General features: G+C 40.3%; 2 protein-coding genes across 2 annotated transcripts in view; one reads left to right on the forward strand and one right to left on the reverse strand.

Moving 5' to 3' along the window:
• Nucleotides 1–1,856: 1,856 nt before the first annotated feature.
• LOC129250149 (uncharacterized) lies at nucleotides 1,857–2,393 on the reverse strand. The gene has a single exon (XM_054889792.1). The coding sequence runs from the start codon at nucleotides 2,391–2,393 to the stop codon at nucleotides 1,857–1,859; it is 537 nt and encodes a 178-aa protein (XP_054745767.1).
• Nucleotides 2,394–6,946: 4,553 nt separating this feature from the next.
• The window catches only part of LOC129250150 (43 kDa receptor-associated protein of the synapse homolog), a 45,595-nt gene continuing 30,742 nt past the window's right edge, over nucleotides 6,947–21,799 (forward strand). Inside the window, exon 1 of the mRNA XM_054889794.1 lies at nucleotides 6,947–7,050. Within this exon, the coding sequence (XP_054745769.1) occupies nucleotides 7,043–7,050 (8 nt within the window). The 5' untranslated portion in view covers nucleotides 6,947–7,042. The remainder of the gene's footprint in view (nucleotides 7,051–21,799) is intronic.

Consider the following 21,799-nt stretch of genomic DNA (forward strand, 5'->3'; position numbering starts at 1 on the left):
TTGTCGGAAGTAATTCCAGTCTGTTTTATTATTATATAGTCCTCTAAAAGTTTGTTGGTACAGAGATCCAAGAATTATCATTAGAAGTGGTAGATAGCTCCAAACATGACTTAATGGTGATATGGGATTGTGGAATATTTTTAACAATACATAAATCAATTAAATCTGGTTGTTTTCTGATATCTGTAGGCCAGTACGTCGGCTCTCCGGTGCTTATGAAGTGTCCATTATTTTCTCTTATAGCGTCTAGTAATTTTCGGCCTTTCGAAGTTGTTATCCTTGATCCCCAAATAGAATTTTTTGCATTGTAGTCACCTCCAGCGATATATCGACTTCCTAGTCCGTTTAAATATTCCAGGTGTTGATCTTTTGTGTTATTGAATTTTGGCGGACAGTATACTGCTGATATTGTTATTGGTCCATTTGAAGCTATTTATTGAAACTGTCGTTGCTTGTATGTTATTTTTTCTATAACCATCAAGTTCGTGGTATTTAATTGTTTTTTTGATGATTATTGCAGTTCCTTCGTGAGCCTTGTTATCTGGGTGATTTATGTTGTAATTGGGTATATTTACAAAAGTTTTATGAGTTGCATGAGTCTCGAATATTAGCATAATATCAATTGCTTTGTTTAGAATAAAAGTCTTGAGTTCTAGTTCGTGGCGCGTAAGTCCGTTTGCGTTCCAAATTGCTATTTTTATTTTACTTAGTGCGACCATCTAGCTTCGATACCAGTATGGTTACAATGTTCATCATGGTGGCCATTTGTGTTATCAATTGTTTCATCATAGTTTTAAGTTCAGTTAAATCATCTATACTTGATGTGGTACTATTAGGGTTGTTAAATTCGTTTGTTAATGTTTTCGCCTGGTATAAGGGTTTGATTTGTATTAGTGCCGAGATTTTCCTGGTGATGTTCATTATTACCTTGTTCTTGTGCGGCGTGAATTTCTTTTTTGCGTAGTGTCGGATATCTTTGTACTTGGAGTTTTTTGTAGATTTCGCAGCCTCTATAATTAGCTGTATGGTTTTCGCCACAATAAGCACATTTAATTTGGTCTGTTTCCGCTTTGTTCTTAATTTTACACATATTTGTCTTGTGTTTACCAGCACATTTAACGCAGACTGGATCTACCATACAGTAGTTTTTTGTATGTCCGTATCTCTGACAGTTTGTACATTGAGGAATTGTTCTTTTTTGACGTGGTGGCTCAAAACTAGTTTTACAGTGGAGTAGATGAGTTATAATGTATATGTCTTTATTGTTTTCATTTAATTTTAGTTGAATGGAAAATAGTGGCAGAGGTTGTTTTATTCCCGAAGCGTTTTTAATTTGTACGTTGTGAATATTTGTTGTTTCATGACCTAGTTCAAAAAGTTCATTTTTTATGTCTTCGATAGGAGTCGAGTGATGCATCTGTCGTAAAAATACTCTAAGCAACAAGCTCTTGTGGTGTAAATGTATAAAATTTTTTTTTTTTTTTTGTTTTAGTAAGTCTATTATTTTTGTGTAATGTGTTGTTTCTTTCGGTTGGATTTTAATTTAGTTTCGGCTAAGAACTTTTATTTCAAATTTAGTATTTGGCAGGGAATTCAATGCATTTGTTAGGGTACATACATTTTGTACATATATTAGTGGCGGTTTTTGCGCACGCTGCGTACCTGAATCTTATTCTACTGGGTTACTTTCTGGCTCATTGATATTTGGCTCTTTATCTACCTCCAAGAGATCGAACCTATTTGGTAAAGCTGGGTTGCCTAACCAATACTCTTGTAGAGTTGTTTGTGTAGAGCTTTGCATACTGTTCTTTTGTTTTTTGTTATTATTTGAGAGTTCGAGTTTGTTTGGTGATTGCTTATCTCAGTTTCTCTTTAACTGTGATTGCACAAAGTCTTTTTTTTTCGTTTTGCATTTGCATTCTGGTATTGTGCGTTGGTGTTGATGACGATGCGATCAGTGTAGTTGGTGCGTTACATTCAGCACTGCGTGTTGCAGTTTGAAAGAGAGTTGAAGATACATGGATTGGTTTAGCAGAAGTGGATGAAGTTGTTGTTGAGCTTAGAGCTGTTGCAGATGTAGTGATAATGGAGTAGTGAGTACCTGTTGCTGTCGTGCATGATGTAATTGCTCTCTCTTGCGGATAGTTGTAGGGCGCCAAAGTAGTCTTTATTACCGGATTCTCCACGTGATGGTGATTAGCCGTTAACGCTATTGGTGTTTTACATTGATCACTCCACGATAGCGGAATTGTTGATTCTCTTATTTTAACCATCGTTTCTCTTGTTTCTATTTCTGTTTTATCAGAGTAAGTTGAACACTGATTTGTATTTGTTGTGTGCGCGGTAGATAGCGGTATACTCCGTTCACGGGGTGGAGTGCGCCCTACTGGCATTCTAATTTTGTTTATATCGTTGTTTTTATACTCTTTTATATTATATTGTTTATTTCACTTATGTTGCTGTATTTTTGTTTTTAATAACAATACTAAGTTGTGTTTAGCACGTTGAAGCGTCTATTTCGCGAACTAAAGATTTTTTAAATTAAAGATTTACCCCTTTAAGGAGGTTGCACTCGAGAGCGAGGTGTTAACACGTCCGAACATGATAAACATTTATAAGATTAGTTAATTGGCTTCAAACTCCATGTTGAGCACCCAGGTGCGAGCCCTCGGCCTTCATGGAATCTCGCTAGTCGGAATTAGCGTGAGTTTCAAGCCTTCCCAGCTGTTCTGGATTTTACCAATCACATTTGTCAGAAAATGCAGTGAGAATTGGTCGTCGCATTTAATGATACGGTAACCGCGAACTACCCCTACCAAGTCGAAACCTGGTGTTTGACCCTCCGGGTTCGCCATGACATGGTCGACGACTATACGAGACAACCGTGCCTCTATCTCTGACCACTTGTCAAGCACTGGTTTTCCGCGGTTAGATGTTTCATCTACCAATGCCATTTGAAGATGGTCCCGTGCCCCTCACTAAATCGCTTGGTTTCGTTTTTTGGCATCTTTCTTATTGGCAGCTTGGAGTGCCAAATATTCGTCAACCACCTTTTGACATCTTGCTTTTTCGGTCTCATCTTTGGGATGACTTTTACCTTCAGTCTCGTTTTTTCGAATCCTGCCAAGGATAGCGAGAGACCTCTGGTAGAGTTTATACCTCGAGGGACCTTTATTACCACGCCATGGCTTTAGCGGATGTTGTTGGTTGATTTATAGTTGTTGGCGTGCTGTGGCCCACAGCTTTTCCCTCAACTGTTTCTTGGCTGGAGGCCAAGAGCTTATCCTCTGAGGATGACCCAGTCATCCTCAGTTCGTCATTGCTCGTACGTCTTGCCCATTTGTCCGACTGTTTGTTAAGTGCGTCTGTCCCTTTTTCCCGTCTATCTGTTTCCTTGTCCTGTGATTTTGTCCGCGTGTTCATTTGTATATCAGTCCGAGCTGCCAATGCCTCCGTATGTTTTCCAGTCGTGTTGTCCGTTTGTTTCATGGTTTTTTTCTGTCATCCGAATTTTGATTTTTTGATTTAAGCATTACATCTGGTTCGTACGGTCACCTGCCCCGCCAAGGGATCTGCGCATGTCGCCGTACGTGGTGACCAAAGAGGATAAAGGGGAAATATCCGGTCGACCATAGCAGCGCCCCATACCATGGCAGGGCCACCGTTACAACCTAAGGCGGCCTGATATCAGGAGGGCTCCGTTAGAAGACAGCCTTGTTTAGTCCCTCGGCTGCCAAATCCACCTAATAGGCGCGGGTCACATCCCACCTTGGATTCAGCGAGTTCATATCTCATATAATTTACATCTGTAGAATGATACATATTGCGCAAAATTACTTTAAACCCTTTTTTTCTTTGGCCTGAAAGCTACGAAATGGTGCGCGAATGCTGCTGCATAGTTAGACAGTTGTGAAAAGTTGTAAGTTTTACATAAATTGAATTTAGCAATATTGCAATTTGAATTAAAAAAACAATTTGTAGCTTCGCACGTTTGTATTCACCACATTCGTAAACAAACCAATGGTATGAGCATTGGCTGTGATGATTTTTATCCTATATCATTACAACAAGCTAAATTTTGTAAAACACAGGCCAAATGACGTCGGCATATCTGTCAAACTGGCTCAGAGCCTCAGAGCACAGAAAAATCTTTTCACCATGACTTCATTAGCACTCATATTCACGCACGAAAGCCCACACTTGATCGGACCACAAGCGGTTGATTACACAGTCCTGCGAGGTACAGTTTCTAAAACGGCTATGGGTGTTTCTTGAAGGCTTTTTTGTGCTGAAAACGAATATGACCTTGAAAATGCTCCAGCACGTCAGGATCTTTGACAATTTGAGGTTAAATAGTCAAAAAATGCAGATTTTGGCCATTTTTAAAATTTTTTTTTCAGCAAGGTAAAGTTTTTTTTTTTAAGTTTTTTTTTTAATTTTCCACAACGGCATCGCAAAGTAGTACTCCTTAGCTTAAAGGTCCATTTTTTAAAATATTTTTGCGATTAATATAAAAAAAGTTATACTGTTTTACCTTGCTCATTTTTTGACTATTTAACCTCAAATTGCCCAAAATCCCGACGTGCTGGAGCATTTTCAAGGTCATATTCGTTTTCAGCAAAAAAAAACCTTCAGGAAACACCCATAGCGGTTTTAGAAACTCTAAAAAAACGAGATTATGCAGGCCTGTGTTATTTATTAAAATCTAAGTTACACCGAGTGTATTTCTGCCATGAAAGATCCTCATATTGTAAAAAAATAGCTGCCGTTCGGAATCGGCTTAAAACTGTAGGTCTCTCCATTTGTGGGACAACAACAAGACACACGCAACAAATAGGAGGAGGAGCTCGGCCAAACACCCAAAAAAGGATGTACCTACCAATTAAATAAAAAAATAATAAGTTACGCTGTTAGAGCGCCATATAATGAGACATATGCAAATATGTATGCACTCGATTTTTTATAATAGGATCGCCCATACGTCGAAATTTCGACGTTATTCGACGTTATATAAATACGGAGAGCAAAATTTAGTCATACCTTTTTTTAGTATTTATAGTCACAGAAAAAAGTTGAAACATATATAAATGGATAGCTTATGTTGAAACCTGGAAAGATGTAGTAAAATTAAATGTGAAAAATATTCCATTTTACCTGTATTAAGCGATCCTATATTTGTGTATTTCAAATATCATAATTTTTTTTTATTCATTAATTGGAAACATTTAATTTCATGTATTACGGGAAAAAAAATTAATTTTTTTTTGAGCAACCATAAAAAAACAATCATTAATTTATCCATGACCATCATAATTTCTGAATCAAATTTTATTCTTTTATTACGAAAAAATATTTATTTTGTTTGAAAAAGCATAATAAAAAATAATCATTAATTAATCCATGGCCATCAAAATTTCTGAACCAAACTTATAATAGATTGATTCTTAATATATAAGTTTCCAGTGGTTTCATCAACTTTTATATCATGATACATATTATAGCATGATATATCATAATACAGGTAAAATGGTGTGATTAATTTTATCTGCACCTATTCACTTATGTATATATAATATATTAATACATTGTGCAAACCGTATCCACATATGCTATCCATTGGTATACATATGTTTCAACTTTTTCCTCTGACTATAAATACCAAACAAAGGTACGACAAAATTTTGCTCTCCGTATTAATATAGGGTTTTTCAGTAAGAGCGCTTCAACTTTTGAACTTTTTTGAATAAAACACAAACGGTTTGACTTTTTCAACTAATTTTTTTTTATTATCGAGCTTGAACATATACATTTAAGTATGAAATTCGATTTCTTTTGCATGACCACCGCGTGCACGTTTTACAAAGTCCAATCGTTGAACTTAAAACAAAACTGCATCATTACATTTCTTTTAGATGCTTTAGATCGGGAGAAATTAAGAAAAAAAGGTCATACGGAGAGTTTTGTCCGCAACTGTATATTACAAACTTTTGTTTTCAAAAGTGCAGGATATTTCACCGAGTTTGGGTAGCTACTTTGCAGAGGGATCTATAAACACGTCCGCTAACTGTACAATTGTACAAGAAAAAGAGGTTAAAAAATAATATACCCTTCATTCATTATTTACTCAATCAAATTTACTACCACCCCACAGTCGATATTCCAAATAGTGTACTTATTAAAACAATTAGCGCAGAAGAATGCGCTCAGCATTCTTAAATGTTCTTTAGTGGAAAGAAACCATTTCATTCGTAAATTCAAGCGCATATTTCTGAAAGCAAGGCTCGTTCATTTATAAAACGAGCTCACCACATCTTCCCTCACGTGCCTGAACCCTCAATTTTTGTCGCGACAAGTGCCCGTATCTTCGGAAATGCATACACATATATGTCATAATGTATGTGAATATGTTTTATAAGTGTCCGACAGAATGGCGACAGTCGTAGCTAATGGTGATTGTTATAGCTGCTCTGTATAAGTGCGCGCAGAATCAGATACTAATGATGTTAACAAAAGCTGCCATTAGCTGAAAATAAGGTTATGTCTTCGACATTTCGTACTATACAAATTTCAGTTCATTCCTTGTTGTTCTCTCATTGTAGATAAATACTTGATTAAAGTATGTAAGTATTACTGAAAAGTATTGTTGAAATGCTTCATTTTAGACTAAATTTTATCGAATATATAAAACCTATGAAAACCCCAAAAAAAAAAACCCAAATATCAAGGTTTCAGCTAACTAAGGAAAAAAATGTTTAGCAAAATTCATATTTGCCCATTTTTCCCACTGTTCATATGGACTACTGTTTATGGTGTATACGAGCAAAGCCATCATTATTTTCTGCTGTGAAATAGAGTTCTATTTGATTTTGGTTTATTGTTATGGTTTTCGCTTACCCATAATTTAAAGGTGCTGAACCTTTTTCCATTTTCAGGGATTTAAGCAGGTAGGCGAGTGATAATACAACACCGCAGGGTTAAAACTTTTGAAGACGCAGGCTAGTGACACACAGAAAAATCTTAAAGAAGTACTCGGTTTTTACGAATGATGAGGTAATTGTGTAAACATTATATATGAAAATTGTTTGGGTTTTATGTTGTCGCAGCAGTAAATAATGAGCTACATACTGAAGATGACATGAACATGATGACTGAAAAAGTTGTTTAATATTTTTAAGTATTTCGATCCTCTTGATGACATCTACATATGTACATATGTACGTGCTTTCAATACCCCGTCTATTAACTACTTTGTGATCATCCGACGGCATCATTCCCAGTAGACTCTTGAACAATTTCAATTGATCGCAATCATGTAAAAGTTTTTGCAGTTGTCTAATGACCTCACATTTTTATAACGCTACATCAACGCTGACTGGCGGCAAAATTGGGATAGTGAATTTGTCCTTGAGTCTGTGAAATTAAAAAAATATGTTTATTATTCTATGCATGTTTCTCCTAGCTACGCACAATTTTATAACTTTCATTTGGTGGTAAAATGATGACGAGTGTTGGATTCGAAGAAAAATTTACGTTGAAAGTTAGATTACAACCTCTTGATTCTGTAGGGTGTTGTTTAAAGAGCTGGAGAACTTAGAATGATAACACAAACAGAAATATTGTTGGAATTATTTTTCCTGTTCGCTTTTTCATTATAGTTATCTAATATCATCAGCGGTTGGGATTGCACAAATTGCAGCCGTTAGTATATGCACACTCGCACATACATAACTCCATAATCAACAACATACTAGTTGCATTGGCTGCGCTCTTGCTGATAATATACCACTACAATCAGCGACGCTTTTCTTACCACCTTATAATATTCTTTTCGCTTTTCATTCTTTCATTGTTATTATTGCAATGGGTACCAGAAATGTTCTTAGTGATAAGCGAAAATTATTTTTTCTCAACTGTATTAGATGTGTATTGGATGTATTAGATGTGTATCTGGAGGATGGTTCTATGTGTAGAAGTCCACGCAAGTGGGGAAAGTTACTGATCGCCATCCACTTGGAGTGGCCAGGACGATTCTTCTGCATATGGTTCAAGCAGCTCATAACGTCCGGGATTAGCCCACGTATCCTCTGGGTAGCTCCCGAATACCCGTACGGGAGTGAGTTAACGTGAGAAGGCGAAGCATTCCAGCATAGCTGGTTGTGCGCTGGGTTTGGGAACCGCCACTTAAAAATTCCCCCCAATGAAAAGAATTACAAAGCCTTACAAAGCCACCTGGAATGTCCGGTCCCTTAATGGGGAAGGTGCCACTGCCCGGCTGGTTGATGTCCTCCCGAGAGTAAAGGCTGACATCACTGCCATCCAAGAGATGCGATGGACGGGGCAAGGTAAGAAAACCATAGGCCCTTGGGACGTCTACTACAGCTGTCATGTAAAGGAATGCAAATTCGGTGTCGGATTTGTTGTGGGAGAGAGACTTCGTCGCCAAGTACTGTCGTTCACTCCGGTGGACGAGCGTCTCGCAATAATCCGCATCAAAGCCCGTTTTTTAACATATCGCTAATTTGCGCCCACGCCCCGACGGAAGAGAAGGACGATGTGACCAAAGATTCCTTCTATGAGCGCTTGGAACGTTCCTATGAGCGCTGCCCCCGCCACCACATAAAAATCGTGCTTGGCGACTTCAACACCAGGGTGGGCAAGGAGGGAATTTTTGGTCCCACAGTCGGAAAATTCATCCGGTAACGGACAGAGGCTGATCGCCTTCGCCGGGGCCCGAAACATGGTAATCTGCAGCACCAGACTGCAGCATAAAAAAATCCACCAAGCTACCTGTCCCCTGATCGAAAAACGAGAAACCAGATCGATCATGTTGTGATGGATGGAAGACACGCATCTAGTGTATTAGATGCACGTACGATCCGAGGACACAACATTGACTCGGATCACTACCTTGTTGCAGCAAAACTGCGCACACGCCTCTGTGCAGCGAAAAATGTACATCTACCTACGTAAAAAATGTTCGACATCAAAAAGCTGTAATCACAGCAGACAGGCAGAAGATTCGCCACTCGACTCTCACTGCTACTCTCAGAGAGCAACAGTTCTCGTTCTCTACGTACCACCGCCGAAGAAGAAATCAGATTCCGGCAAGCACGAAAAAACAATTGGTACGACGAGGAGTATCATGCTGCCGCAGAAAGAAATGATGCCGCCTATAGAGCCACACTGCGATCGGGCGCAACGCGAGCCATTTGGGATCGCTACGGAGAGTTAAAAAAGGAAGAGAGACGTATTATCCGACTGAAGAAACGAGAGGCTGAAATACATGAGTGCGATGAGCTTGAGATGCTGGCCAACAGGAACAACACCCGAAAATTCTATGAGAAAGTTCGGCGGCTGACAGAAGGTTTTATGACCGGGGCGTTTTCCTATAAGAACAAAGACGGCGAACTGGTGACTGACATCCAGAGCAGTCTTAAATTATGGAGGGAACACTTCTCGAACCTGTTAAACAGTGACAGCTGCGCCTGCCACAGAGAATTTGAAGATCCCGATACCCCAATCGACGACGACGAAATTAACGTTCCGCTGCCCGTCTATGACGAGGTAAGAATAGCGATAACGCGGCTAAAGAACAACAAAGCCGCAGGCGCCGACGGACTACCGGCTGAGCTATTCAAACATGGCGGCGAGGAGCTGGTAAGGTGCATGCATCAGCTCCTATGCAAAATATGGTCGAATGAAAGCATGCTTGCCGATTGGAATTTAAGTGTGCTCTGCCCAATCCATAAGAAGGGGGATCCGGCAATCTGTGCCAATTACCGCGGGATTAGTCTTCTAAATATCGCCCATAAGATTCTAGCGAGCGTATTGTGTGAAAGGCTGAAGCCCACCGTTAACCAGGTGATTGGACCCTATCAGTGTGGCTTTAGACCTGGAAAGTCTACCATGGACCAAATATATACAATACGCCAAATCTTAGAAAAGATCCACGAAAGGAGATTCGACACGAACCATCTTTTCGTCGATTTCAAAGCTGCATTCGACAGTACGAAAAGGAGTTATCTGTATGCCGCGATGTCTGAATTTGGTATCCCCATAAAACAAATGACGTTGCTCAACACCAGCAGCGCCGTCAGAATTGGGAAGGACCTCTCCGAGCCGTTTGATACCAAACGAGGTTTCAGACAAGGTGACTCGCTGTCTTGTGTCTTCTTTAACCTGATGTTGGTGAGCATCGTACGAGCCGTAGAACTTAATCGCTCAAGCACAATTTTTTATAAGAGCGTACAATTGCTGGAGGCTACGTTGGCTGGGTCATGTCGTCCGAATGGATACAAACGCTCCGGCTTTGAAAGTATTCGATGCTGTACCAGCTGGTGGTAGCAGAGGAAGAGGGGGGCCTCCTCTGTGTTAGAAAGATCAGGTGAAGAAGGACTTGGCTTCACATGGTGCGTCCAATTGGCGCCGGTTAGCACGAGAAAGAAACGACTGGCGCGTTTTGTTAAACTCGGCCAAAATCGCGTAAGTGGTTATCGCGCCAATTAAGAAGAAGAGATTAGATGTGTATTAGTCTATGTAAAATCTGTGTATTAGTATATGTAAAATCTGAATTATAACATGTAAATTTCTAGACCAACGCACAGCGGCGCATATCATAGCAAATAGGTTTATAAGAGCATACCAAACTATGTATGACACAATCCACTAAATACTTGTGCATACCATGCGCTATCAATAAATTTACAAGTTTAAATATTCGTGTTTTTATTTTTGCTTCGTAGTGGAAACACCCACTCTGCTCTGTCACCATACCAATTAGAGGCGAATCTACAACTTGTGGAGCACCATTTTTACACATTTGAGGATCTGCAGACATAGCTCGAATCGCTAGACGAATCTCAGCTGGAAATCAGTCACCGCATGGCACTCGAAGACTCCTTTTGTGAAGTAAAGAGTGTCATCATTGAACACATGTCAAACGGGTGGTGACACCATCAACTACGTCCGCTAGAGTGCCCCGCCATAGCTTACCAAAACCGCAACTAACCAAATTTAGTAGCAGCTACATAGAGTAGCAGCTGTTGTACACAATAACGCTCAGTTATAGAACTTAGAGAAATTCCAATATTTACGCTCGTACCTCACTCACGATGTCTTTCGTGTGGTTCAATCGCTAGAAAGTACTAGCGACAACTATAAACGTGCCATCGAGTTGCTTGTAACCAGATACGATAACAAAAGATACATTTTTCAATTGCATCTGCAAGCAATATTGAACAGCAACACGTAGCAGTAACGTGTCGACAGTGAGGGAATTCATTGACTCCATCAATACACATCTCCGCGCAATGCACTCCTTTGCCTCGTCAAACCGAATTGCGGATGGCATACTGCACCAATTAGTAGTCGAAAAATTGGAGCGAGACATTCAAGAAAAATGGGAGGAAGATATAGCTTTCAACTATGACGAACCAAGCTCCTCTAGTCTCCAGGTGCCATCAAGGAATGATCTCGGCAGTTTCATCGAGCGCCGATGCCAACAGTGAACATCATCGATGCCAACAAGGACTCACTAGACAAGGGTAGATCAACTGCAACAAAAACAAAATCTCGAAGGTCAAAATCAAAAACCAGAGAGTTTTGCTGTGCAACGAAACCAACAGGCATCTTGCCTTCAAATGCAGCAAATTTACGGTGCTAAATACGACGCAGTGCTAAATACAACACATTCTAGTTAAGAATGACCGCCTATGCTTCAATTGCCTCACGCAGCATCAAGTTGCCCATCAACCAATCAATGTCAGGAAAGCAACGAACCTCATCACACACTTCTTCATTAAGACTCACAGCCACCTGTTAGTTGGTCAAATAAGGATTAGAAAATGCCAACCAGCATTGTACAAAACTGGACTGGGTTAGATAGTGGCTGAAGCAACTAACACACGTTCAGCGCCATCATCTTTATTATTATCAGCAGCAGTGTCCTTGCTAGAATCCGCCAACCATCCATAGACGCGTGTTTAGAACGGTTCTGGAGATTTTAAGATAAAAGCCATCATCAAGCGCACCTCATCTGACGAAGAATGCGATGCCAGCACCATACAATTCGTAAACATACAACTAGCCTTCCGCTCACGAAGAAATTCGTCGTTCGTCTACCATTTGCCGAAAACCCATCGCACCCACAGTGCGCTCTAGCCTGAGTACACCGAAATCTTGCAGGAATATATAGAGCTTAAGCATATGATACGAGTGGATCCACATGAATTCTCTGGCAAAGTGGGTACATACATTTCCAACCATTGTATCAGAAAATATGACAGCTCTACTACCAAACTGCGAGTGGTGTTCGATGCCTTTATAGCATCTCCAACGAAATCGCTCTCAAGAGCATCCTTCCTGTTGGGCTGACTTTACAAGATGACATCAAGGCAACTATGGTACAAGATGATAATCGAAAGCAAAAATGTATAGGCAAGTAAATGTCGGTCCAATCGATACCAAGTGGCAGTGCATCCTGTGGCGGAATACACCAGTCTTGGCAGTTCTATATCTATAACAAGTAGTTCATGAAAACATGTCAGTCTATCCTATTGGAGCACCTTTCACTATACGCGATAACCGAACGCCTAGTGGAGCTACAATCGATGAAGTCAACACCATAAAAACAGAAATAATAAGTTTGTTAAACGCCAGACAGTTTCCACTTCAGAAATTTACATCTAACTCTAATGACATTATTGCCGATGTAGCACCAGCAGATAGAAAGCAAATCAAAAATGTTGATGAAAAGGCGTACATCAAGGCTATAGGCCTAAAATGGCCCCCGATAGAATACTGTTTCGTGTTTTCATACACTCCACTAAATCATCAATCAACAAAAATCACTAAGCACACGATCCTGCCACAAATATCCAGCAGGTTTGATCCGCTTAGCTTGCTACGTCCTATTAACGTAAAATGCAAAATACTAATGCAGCAACTGCGACTATTGCGTCTTTCGTGGGATGAAAGTTTTCCGCAATCAATTGACACAGAATGGAAAAACTTTTGCCATCAGCTATCATTCATCGAGCGTATTCAGCTCCTACCGTTTATGGTCTACGACGCAGAAACTACCATTCACGCCTTCGCGGATGCACGCTGCAAGGCTTATGCAGGCGCCTTCATATATGCTGTGTCTCCAGCAATTAATGGCAAATCCTCAACCTTCTTCTTCTTGATTGGTGCGATAACTGCTTACGCCGAGTTAAACAAAGCGCGCCAGTCGTTTCTTTCTCGTGCTTACCGGTAGCAGTTGAGAACACCAAGTGAAACTAAGTCCTCCTCCAATTGATCTTTCCAACGCAGAAGAGGCCTTCCCCCTCTTCTGCTGCCGCCAGCTGGTATGGCATCGAATACTTTCAGAGCCGGGGCGCTTATATCCATTTGGACGACATGACCCAGCCAACGTCTATGTCGCGCGATGTCTATGTCGTCGTAAAGCTTATTCAGCTCGATGCTCCATCGCATGCGAAATTCACCGCTATGGACGGACAAAGCTCCAAAAATCCTGCTCTCGAACACTTCAAGTGACGCCTCAGCAGATATTGTCATCGTCCACGCTTCTGCGCCATACATTAAAGAGAACCTTGAGTGTTAGTTTTGTTCGTCGAGAGGAGACTTTACTACGCAGATGCCTACTTAGTCCAAAGTATCACTTGTTGGTAAAAAGATCTCTCAAGAATCTCTCTTATATTTCAAGGCTGCCATTATTATCTGTGTTAATGCTGGTTCCTAGATAAACGAAGTCTCTTACAACCTCGAAATCATAGCTGTCAACAGTGACGTTGGTGCGAATACGCGAGTGCACCGACTGTTTGTTGGTCCTAGTTCACCACCAGACTCATTCGCTTTGCTTCTTACACTCATCTGCGTGAAACCACGCGTAGCTCCAATGAAGGTAATCACCCTGCCAAGGCTGAAGCTTTGCGTTGCCACGTTGCATGCAGAACTGTTACATTCAGTCATTACATGGTCTCATAAGATGTCTCCAAGCAACGTGCTCGGTTGGTCTGACTCAACCATCACCGTATCATGGCTGCAATGCGAGGCATATCACTGCACTACATTCGTGTCAAATAGAGTGGGATGTGTCAATCTCAGCAGTCAACTGGGGCTTCATGTGGCATCACGTTCCATCAGAAGAATATCCGGCGGACTTGGTTTCACGAGGAGCAACTGTAAAGAGCATTACTGCCAACAGTTTTTGGTTTCTCGGTCTTAAATTCCTACTCAAAGGTAGTTGTCAGTGGCTTAGCAATCCAACATTTACCGATGACATCCTACTAGAGCGCAGAAAACATGGCAATTATCTCATAACATCACCACAGAGGGACATCATTGCTAACACAAATATGTGAACAACTACAACAAATTTCTACGAAATTTTGCACACATCAATCATTCATTTCATCATTGCGAAATCTGCTACGGGAGACCGTAGTAAAATGCACCAAATATTATCTCCATCGTGCTCTCGGCTCGCATCTACTCAACTTGGATGACACACTTGGACTGCACACAGTTTGCTGCCAAGCAAAAGCACTGATGAACAGTCGCCCTCTAACACCACTTTCATCTAACACTAATGATCTTCGTGCGCTCACCCCTGTTCATTTCTTAGTGGACAGAGCCCTCGCCGCCATCACAGAGTCGACAATATCACATGTCAAGGTTGGGCTGCTTAATCTTTTTCAAACCGCTCAGGCGATTCAGCAAAATATTTGGGATCGGTGGCAAGCTGAATATATCAGGGAATTTCAGCAGCGATCGAAATGGACCACACCCCGTACTAACCACCAACGCATCGATCAAGTATTGATCAAGGAAGACAACGTACCATGAAATGGTAGTGTCGTAAGAAATATTGTTGTTAGGACAGTAGATGGAGTACATAAACTAGGAAAAGTAAGTTGCCCATCGAATTACAACAATTTTTCATGACTGACTCACAGCGTATTAAAAGCTCCCGCGACTATTCGATCAGTCCAATAAATCGCTGTATATCAAATTGCGCCATCTTTTTGGAATCAAATGCCGATGTTCAGCTGATTATTTTTTGTCAGTTCAGTCTACATGTCTCGTTAGGGATCGCCATTCACCGTAACAGCAGCTCCTTCCTCATTTCGAAAGAAATAAAAACCGATGATGCCGCTAGTACTCTATAAACTTCGCGAACAGATTTAATTATTTTTTTCAAAGTAAATTTCTACAATTTGAAAGCGTTGTTTTGGCGTTAAACGATTAATGATGACCATTCTCAGCTATGTTTGATAGCTTGATATCGATAGTTCTCATGCAACTACGATACAAAAACACCTTCGGTCGAGGACCATTTTGACCATTTCGCCCTTTCAACATAATCCTAGAGTTTCGTGGCGAAACCTCAAAGTATTACAATACTAGCAAAGAATGCTCATTGTTCCGATGCCGACCAATATATTCGATATATGTATGAAATCACAGAGGTCACCAAATTCGGAAAGAAGTTCAAAATTGAACTGAACAATAAGTGAAACTGGAGTAGTCCTGCATTTGGCCAGTTTTCCAAGCGGAGATATATGTTATTTGTCTATGTACAGAGACAAACTTAGACAGAAATTTCCCAAATGAGCGAATTGCCGTTCCGAGTAACAGTGAGGCGGCACTCAGGTCCTACCGACCTGTGAGATCAAATCCCCTCTGGTCCTTGAGAGTATCGAAAAACTGAATCTACTAGAAATACACATTTGCTTCCTGCTAATTCGGGTCCCAGGACACAGTAGTATAACTGGGAATGAAATAGTGGTCGCATTGGCGAGAGAGGCTGCAGCCTAGCCATTAATAAGACCCGAGTCCTTCCTTGACATGGGACAACACACAGTCAAGGAGAAGATCAGGAGTGAAGAGCTAGAGAGTTTTGCTGGCACCAAACCATGAGGCTACGCCAGGCGAAATCCTTAGTGGGAGGGTACAACCAAAAGAGACGCATAACCTTCCCCAAGGATAAACTGACAATGCTTACGGGCATTCTCACAGGCCACTGAAGACTGCGAAGTCATCTGCACATAATCGGGATTTGGTTTACGGACTATTGTCGTTTCAGCGACCAATCTCAGCAGACACCAGTGCACTTTCTCTCGGAATGCAGCGCTATAGCGCGGGTAAGGTTGATACATCTTGGCCAATTGCTGCCAGGAAAAGGGGCATACGTTCAATCTAACCCAGCTCTATTTTGAGTTTAATAAGGGAACTGGGTCTAGATAAAGTTTTGTGATAAATAGAGGGGACAAAAGACCATGAGGTCGAAGTGCAAACCTCATAAAGAATTTAATCTAATTTAATGCTCGAGTTCGCCATCCACTGGGGTCACAAACCACCAAATTGATAGATAAAGTTTTTCCTCCAAGTGCATTTCTGCCATAGCAAAGCTTCTCAAAAAAACCATCTGCGATTCGGAGGTGGCGTAAAACCGTAGTTCTCCCCATTCGTTGAACAACATAAAGATGTACACTACAATTTGGAGGAGGAGCCCGGCCTAACACCAAACACAAGATATAAGGGAAAATTCGTTTATAAATAAAAGTCATTTGCTCTTTCAAAACTGACGCCTAGATGTCGATAGTGAATAATTCTTAGCGGTACATTTTTTATGTCATCTTTGGCAATTGTCAAGTAGAGAGATGTAGAATTTTCAATATCGGTATTTCTTCCCTAAAGACACCTTTGAAAAGTGACCTTGGGGGGCTCTCCTCATTTTTAGAAGTGTTGTTTCTCACTAAGTCATTATCCTGCATCATCAATGTTTCATTCTCGTCTAGAGTTCTTATTGACCATTGGAAATTGGGTTTAATTACAACGTTTTTTAAATCTGGTATCAAAAATTATGTTAGGAATTACCGCCCAGTATCTAAATTAACTACCTTTTCAGATTTTTTCGTAAAAGTGATTAAAGAAAAATTCTTCTTTGCAACGTGGTTTTGTCTGTGGTGGCATACCAACCTGACAGTTTTCTTCGAATATTTTATCTCGGAATTTAAGAGCGGATATCAGGTAGACACCATTTATATTGATTTTTCGAAAGCGTTTGATTCAGTCTCACATAATATTCTACGGCACAAGTTTGCATGCATGGAATTCCACTCAATGTTTCTAATGCGGCTGCGATGTTATCTCACCAACAGAGTTTTCTTTGTAGAAATTGAAATTAATATGTTAAATTACCTCTTTGTGGCCTCGACTGGTGTGCCTCAAGGTAAATTCTTGGGCCGCTCTTGTTTGGCCTCTTTAGTAATAACATTCGAAGTTGTTTTAAAGATTATATACCTATTTATACCTTGCGCCAATGACTTCAAACTTTGTTGTAGCATTACATGCTTGTCAGATGTTCTTTTAATACAAAGGAACTTAAATAATCTCTATAAGTAGAGTATAAAAAATTTGTATGTATATGATTGGCGCGTACACCCTTTCTGGGTGTTTGGCCGAGCTCCTCCTCCTATTTGTCGTGTGCGTCTTGATGTTGTTCCACAAATGGAGCGACCTACAGTTTCAAGCCATCTCCGAACGGCCGATATTCTTATGAGGAACTTTTTCATGGTAGAAATACACTCACAGAGGTTTGCCATTGTCTGCCGAGGGGCGACCGCTATTAGAAAAATGTTTTCTTAATTTTGGTGTTTCACCGAAATTCGAACCTACGTCCTCACTGTGAATTCCGAATGGTAGTCACGCACCAACCCATTCGGCTACTGCAGCCGCAAAAATGAGTTATAGGTTAATATAAAAAAAATATATGGGGTATTCTTCGCCAACCGGACACCCCCATCTGCCCAGAACAGTTTTTATAAAAAAAATGTTTCCCTATGCCGAAATAAAAGCTTATGTCATGTACTTTAATTTGTCATGTGGCAATTTTTAAATATTCAAGATGGACCTACTTTTCTAAAGGGATTAATGCATCGATCTCTTCTCGATTTTCCCGACATTTTTTAGGCGATAATAGTTCTGAAAAGAACTGTTTGACAGGTATTAGATATTAATTTATTCTTTCAGAATTTTTTATAATAATCTCCAGACAGTTTAACGATTAAGACATATACAGAACTTGTGCTGTCAATAAAACTGTTAAACAATGTTTTACGAAGTTTAGCGATATCGACAACAGATGCGATAATAGTTCTAAAAAGAACTGTTTGACAGATTTATTTTTAATAGTTTATTCGTTTAGACTTTTCTATAATTTGTTCAAATTATTTCTGTACCGTTTGACATGTGAAATACATCAAGAACTAGTGCTGTTAATGAAACAGTCGAACGTTGCACCAGAATCTCTCTCTCTACTTTTCTTAACAAACTAATTACTTCATTTTTTTTGGTGTTTTCCAACATATTTGTCAATATTCGTCGTCCATCTTGAATATTTAAAAAGTGCCACATGACAAATTAAAGTACATGACATAAGCTTTTATTTCGGCATAGGGAAAAATTTTTTTTATAAAAACTGTTCTGGGCAGATGGGGGTGTCCGGTTGGCGAAGAATGCCCCATATATTAGATTATAGATTAGTATAAAAAAATTAGTTATAGATTAATATAATATTAACAAATGTTTTCAAATAACCCCGTTGCAAACTCAAAATCGTATCGACACAAATTATTCTATCCTTAACATTCAACTTTCTATGTACTATTGAAGAATTCTTGGATCTAGGGCTGCTTTTTAATTCAGGTTTTACTTTTGTTATCAACATAAATTGTATTTTTCCTAAGGCTTTTCCTAGATTTGTAGAGGTTTTTTAGAGCGTCATGCGAGAGATTTAAGAATCCTTATACTAGTAAAACGTTGTTTGATTTTCTAGTCCGATCCAAGTTGGACTATACTTCTATTATCTGGAATCTATTTTATGCCTCACACTCTGAGTGAGTACAACGTACTTTCACTCGTTACGCCTTCCAACCGCTTCATTTTGATGAACATTATCCATCTTACAATGTTCGCTGTTTGCTGATAAATCAGAAATCCCGTGCAAGTAAACGAAACCTTCAGCCTTTAATATTTATTTTCGATGTTATTAGTGGTCGAATTAACTTTCCATCATCACTTGAGCAGATACGTTTTAATGTACCAAACAGAATATTATGCAGCTCGGGTTAACTCTTATTATTCATAAGAAACCTTTTTGTATTTAGCCATTAAGAAACTAATATTAATATAAGAACTTTCTGTATATCTAGTCTGTAAGATGTTTGTAATCATAGACTTAAAACGAAATTGATAATTTAACATGAAAAAGTTAAAAATAGGGTCGTTGCAATGTTGAGAACTATCAACTATATTGCAATGTTGAGAACTATCATCTTGTGAAGTCTATAAAGTACTTTTGCAAGTATGGTACGTACCAGTGCTCTAACGGCTATAAGTAAAGTGTCTGTTCCGGGAGGCAATTTGGTGGAATCAGATGTGGTTATGGTTCCTGCCATGGTCCTAGTTTCGGGGACTATTGTTATTCCAAGTTCGCGCTCAGAAAGTACCAGTGTATCAAAGGACACTGAACAGGTGCGAGATAAGAGATAAAAGGAGTAAATCCAAAAGCAGAGAAAGCGACAAAGGCAGAAGAACGCGAAGACGGCGAGAGAAGTGGGAGCTATGGCTACGACAAACGAAGCTACTCCGCCTGCAACTCAAATTGGACCTGCGGCTCTTTTGCTTTCGTCCACCCCTGTAACCGAAACTGTCATGAGGAACATATCTGGTAATGACCCATGGGATCTGGTCAACTGGATAAATGGGGCAACGGGGCGCGCACCGGTTGGAAAAAGGACGAAGAAAACCTGATACCAAGTAATCAACCTTGGACAACAGGTTGCAGTGAGTGCAGGAGGAGCTTCTTGTAGCAATCAAGTACTTGGTATTAGTACCAACAAACCCAGAGAAACGAGTGCTGCGGAAGCTAAGAGCTTAGGAGCGAGAGCAACACCAAGTCCGTCTAGTGATCCAGCCGCGGCTAGCGGTTTGATGGTGGAGATCTGTGGCGATGGGGAAGTCCTCACAAACAATTTTCTCAAAGACAGTCGCACTTTGTGAACAGCCAAATTTAGGAAGCTATAGGGAAGTCAAAAGATGCTCCTAGATTCGAGCGAATGAGAGTCGAGCACGAATGAATCGGTCGAATGCCTGACTAAAACTGTGGCTGCGATGTCAATTTTTGAAGGGTGCAAGTTTGTCATCCAGCAAACGAACAAAATTTATAAACTGGTGAGGGTAAGCAAGCTGATTCCTGGGCCTCCAAGGGATGAGATCATGAGATCATTTCCAAACTCCATATCTTGAGCGAAGGACTGGATATGACATACTGGAGATCAAACCAATATACATACTAAGGCGGGGATGGATCGTAAATATGGAAACGCTTCCCACCTGGTTCCTTATGTGGACCCAGAATCGTTGAGAGTGATACGGTCTAGGTATAGAATGTGAAGAAACCGTCGACTGCACTTTGTTCAGACAATTTTGTTGGCAAGACTTAGTTGCAGTCAAGATAAAGAGGTAGAGACAATCGTTGTTTCGGCCTATTTTCCCTCTGACTCTATTCTTCCTCTCCCTACGGAGGAGGTTATGGATGTCGTAAGATACGCTGAATCCATGGGATTAGGTATTATTGTGGAATGTGATGCAAATTACAGGGCGCACTCTGGGGTAGCATGAAACGTAGCTTCAGGGGGCATTTATTTGACATTACCTAACTACAAAACATCACATCATATCACTGGTTGGAAAGTAAAGATTCTCTGTCGGACCATCGTGTTATAGAGTTTAAGCTTGCGGTCAAGGCAACCTCGACGACAGCAGGCCGAAATCATCGAAAAGCGGATTGGACACGATATGATTATCTCTTTAAAGAGTTTATCCTCGACGTTCCCAAACTCCGGACAATAACTGTGGACACAAAAGTCAAGTACAATTCACCCCACTGTGTTTTTGTGTTATAGGTGTGCCGGAACGTAGGAGAAGAGAGGGTAAGCCAGTCCCTTGGTGGGGTGCTGAATTTTCAAAACTCCGAAAAACTTCCAGGGAACTTCTTAACAAAGCTCTTAAAACTCAGTTGAAAGCGGACTGGACTGCCTACGGTGAACTGAAAGGAATATAAGAAGAAAATTAGATAATCTAATTTGGATTCTTAAAGAACCTTCTGTAGTGAGCTGGGGGATTGGAAGAGTTCACCGAGGTTGTGCAAGGGACAGGATGACTAAACGAGGCTGACTGCTCAAACCTAATTGTACTTATACTGACTCAAAGTCAAAAGTGAAGAATGTTCTCTTTTCACACATTTCCCTAGCTGCAGAAATGTTGTTGGCCAAAGCTATATCGATCAATCTGATCATGTCAGTATAACTATAAGCAGACGTGGTTGGTTCATTGCATCTAGAATAGTTAACAAGAAAACAATGAGGTTCGCCTTCACGTCATTTGTAAACTTTAGTTCCCCAGGAACCGATGGGATTTACCCAATCTTGCTTAAGCGTGGCGGAGAACAACTAATGAAGGTTCTGAAAAGAATCTTTACGGCATGTCTTGCACACACTTATGTGGCGTTTGGTGAAAGTCGTATTTGTCCCGAAGTCAGCCAAAGGCAACTATGATGTACCAAAAAAACTTCAGACCTATAAGCCATACATCGCTTTAGCTTAAAAGTCTGGAACTTATGGTCGAGAAGCACATTGGGACGAGGGTTCTAAGTCGCAACCCCTTCAATGTCAAACAAAACGTTTACCAAAGTGGAAAATCTTATGAATTGGCTAAACACGAGTTCGCCACC

This window comes from Anastrepha obliqua, chromosome 6, assembly GCF_027943255.1.
Source record: "Anastrepha obliqua isolate idAnaObli1 chromosome 6, idAnaObli1_1.0, whole genome shotgun sequence".
Lineage (NCBI taxonomy): Eukaryota > Metazoa > Arthropoda > Insecta > Diptera > Tephritidae > Anastrepha > Anastrepha obliqua.

Coding starts and splice junctions, on each gene's coding strand:
- LOC129250149 (XM_054889792.1), bottom strand. CDS start 2,393: ATGCCAGTAGGGCGCACTCCACCCCGTGAACGGAGTATACCGCTATCT.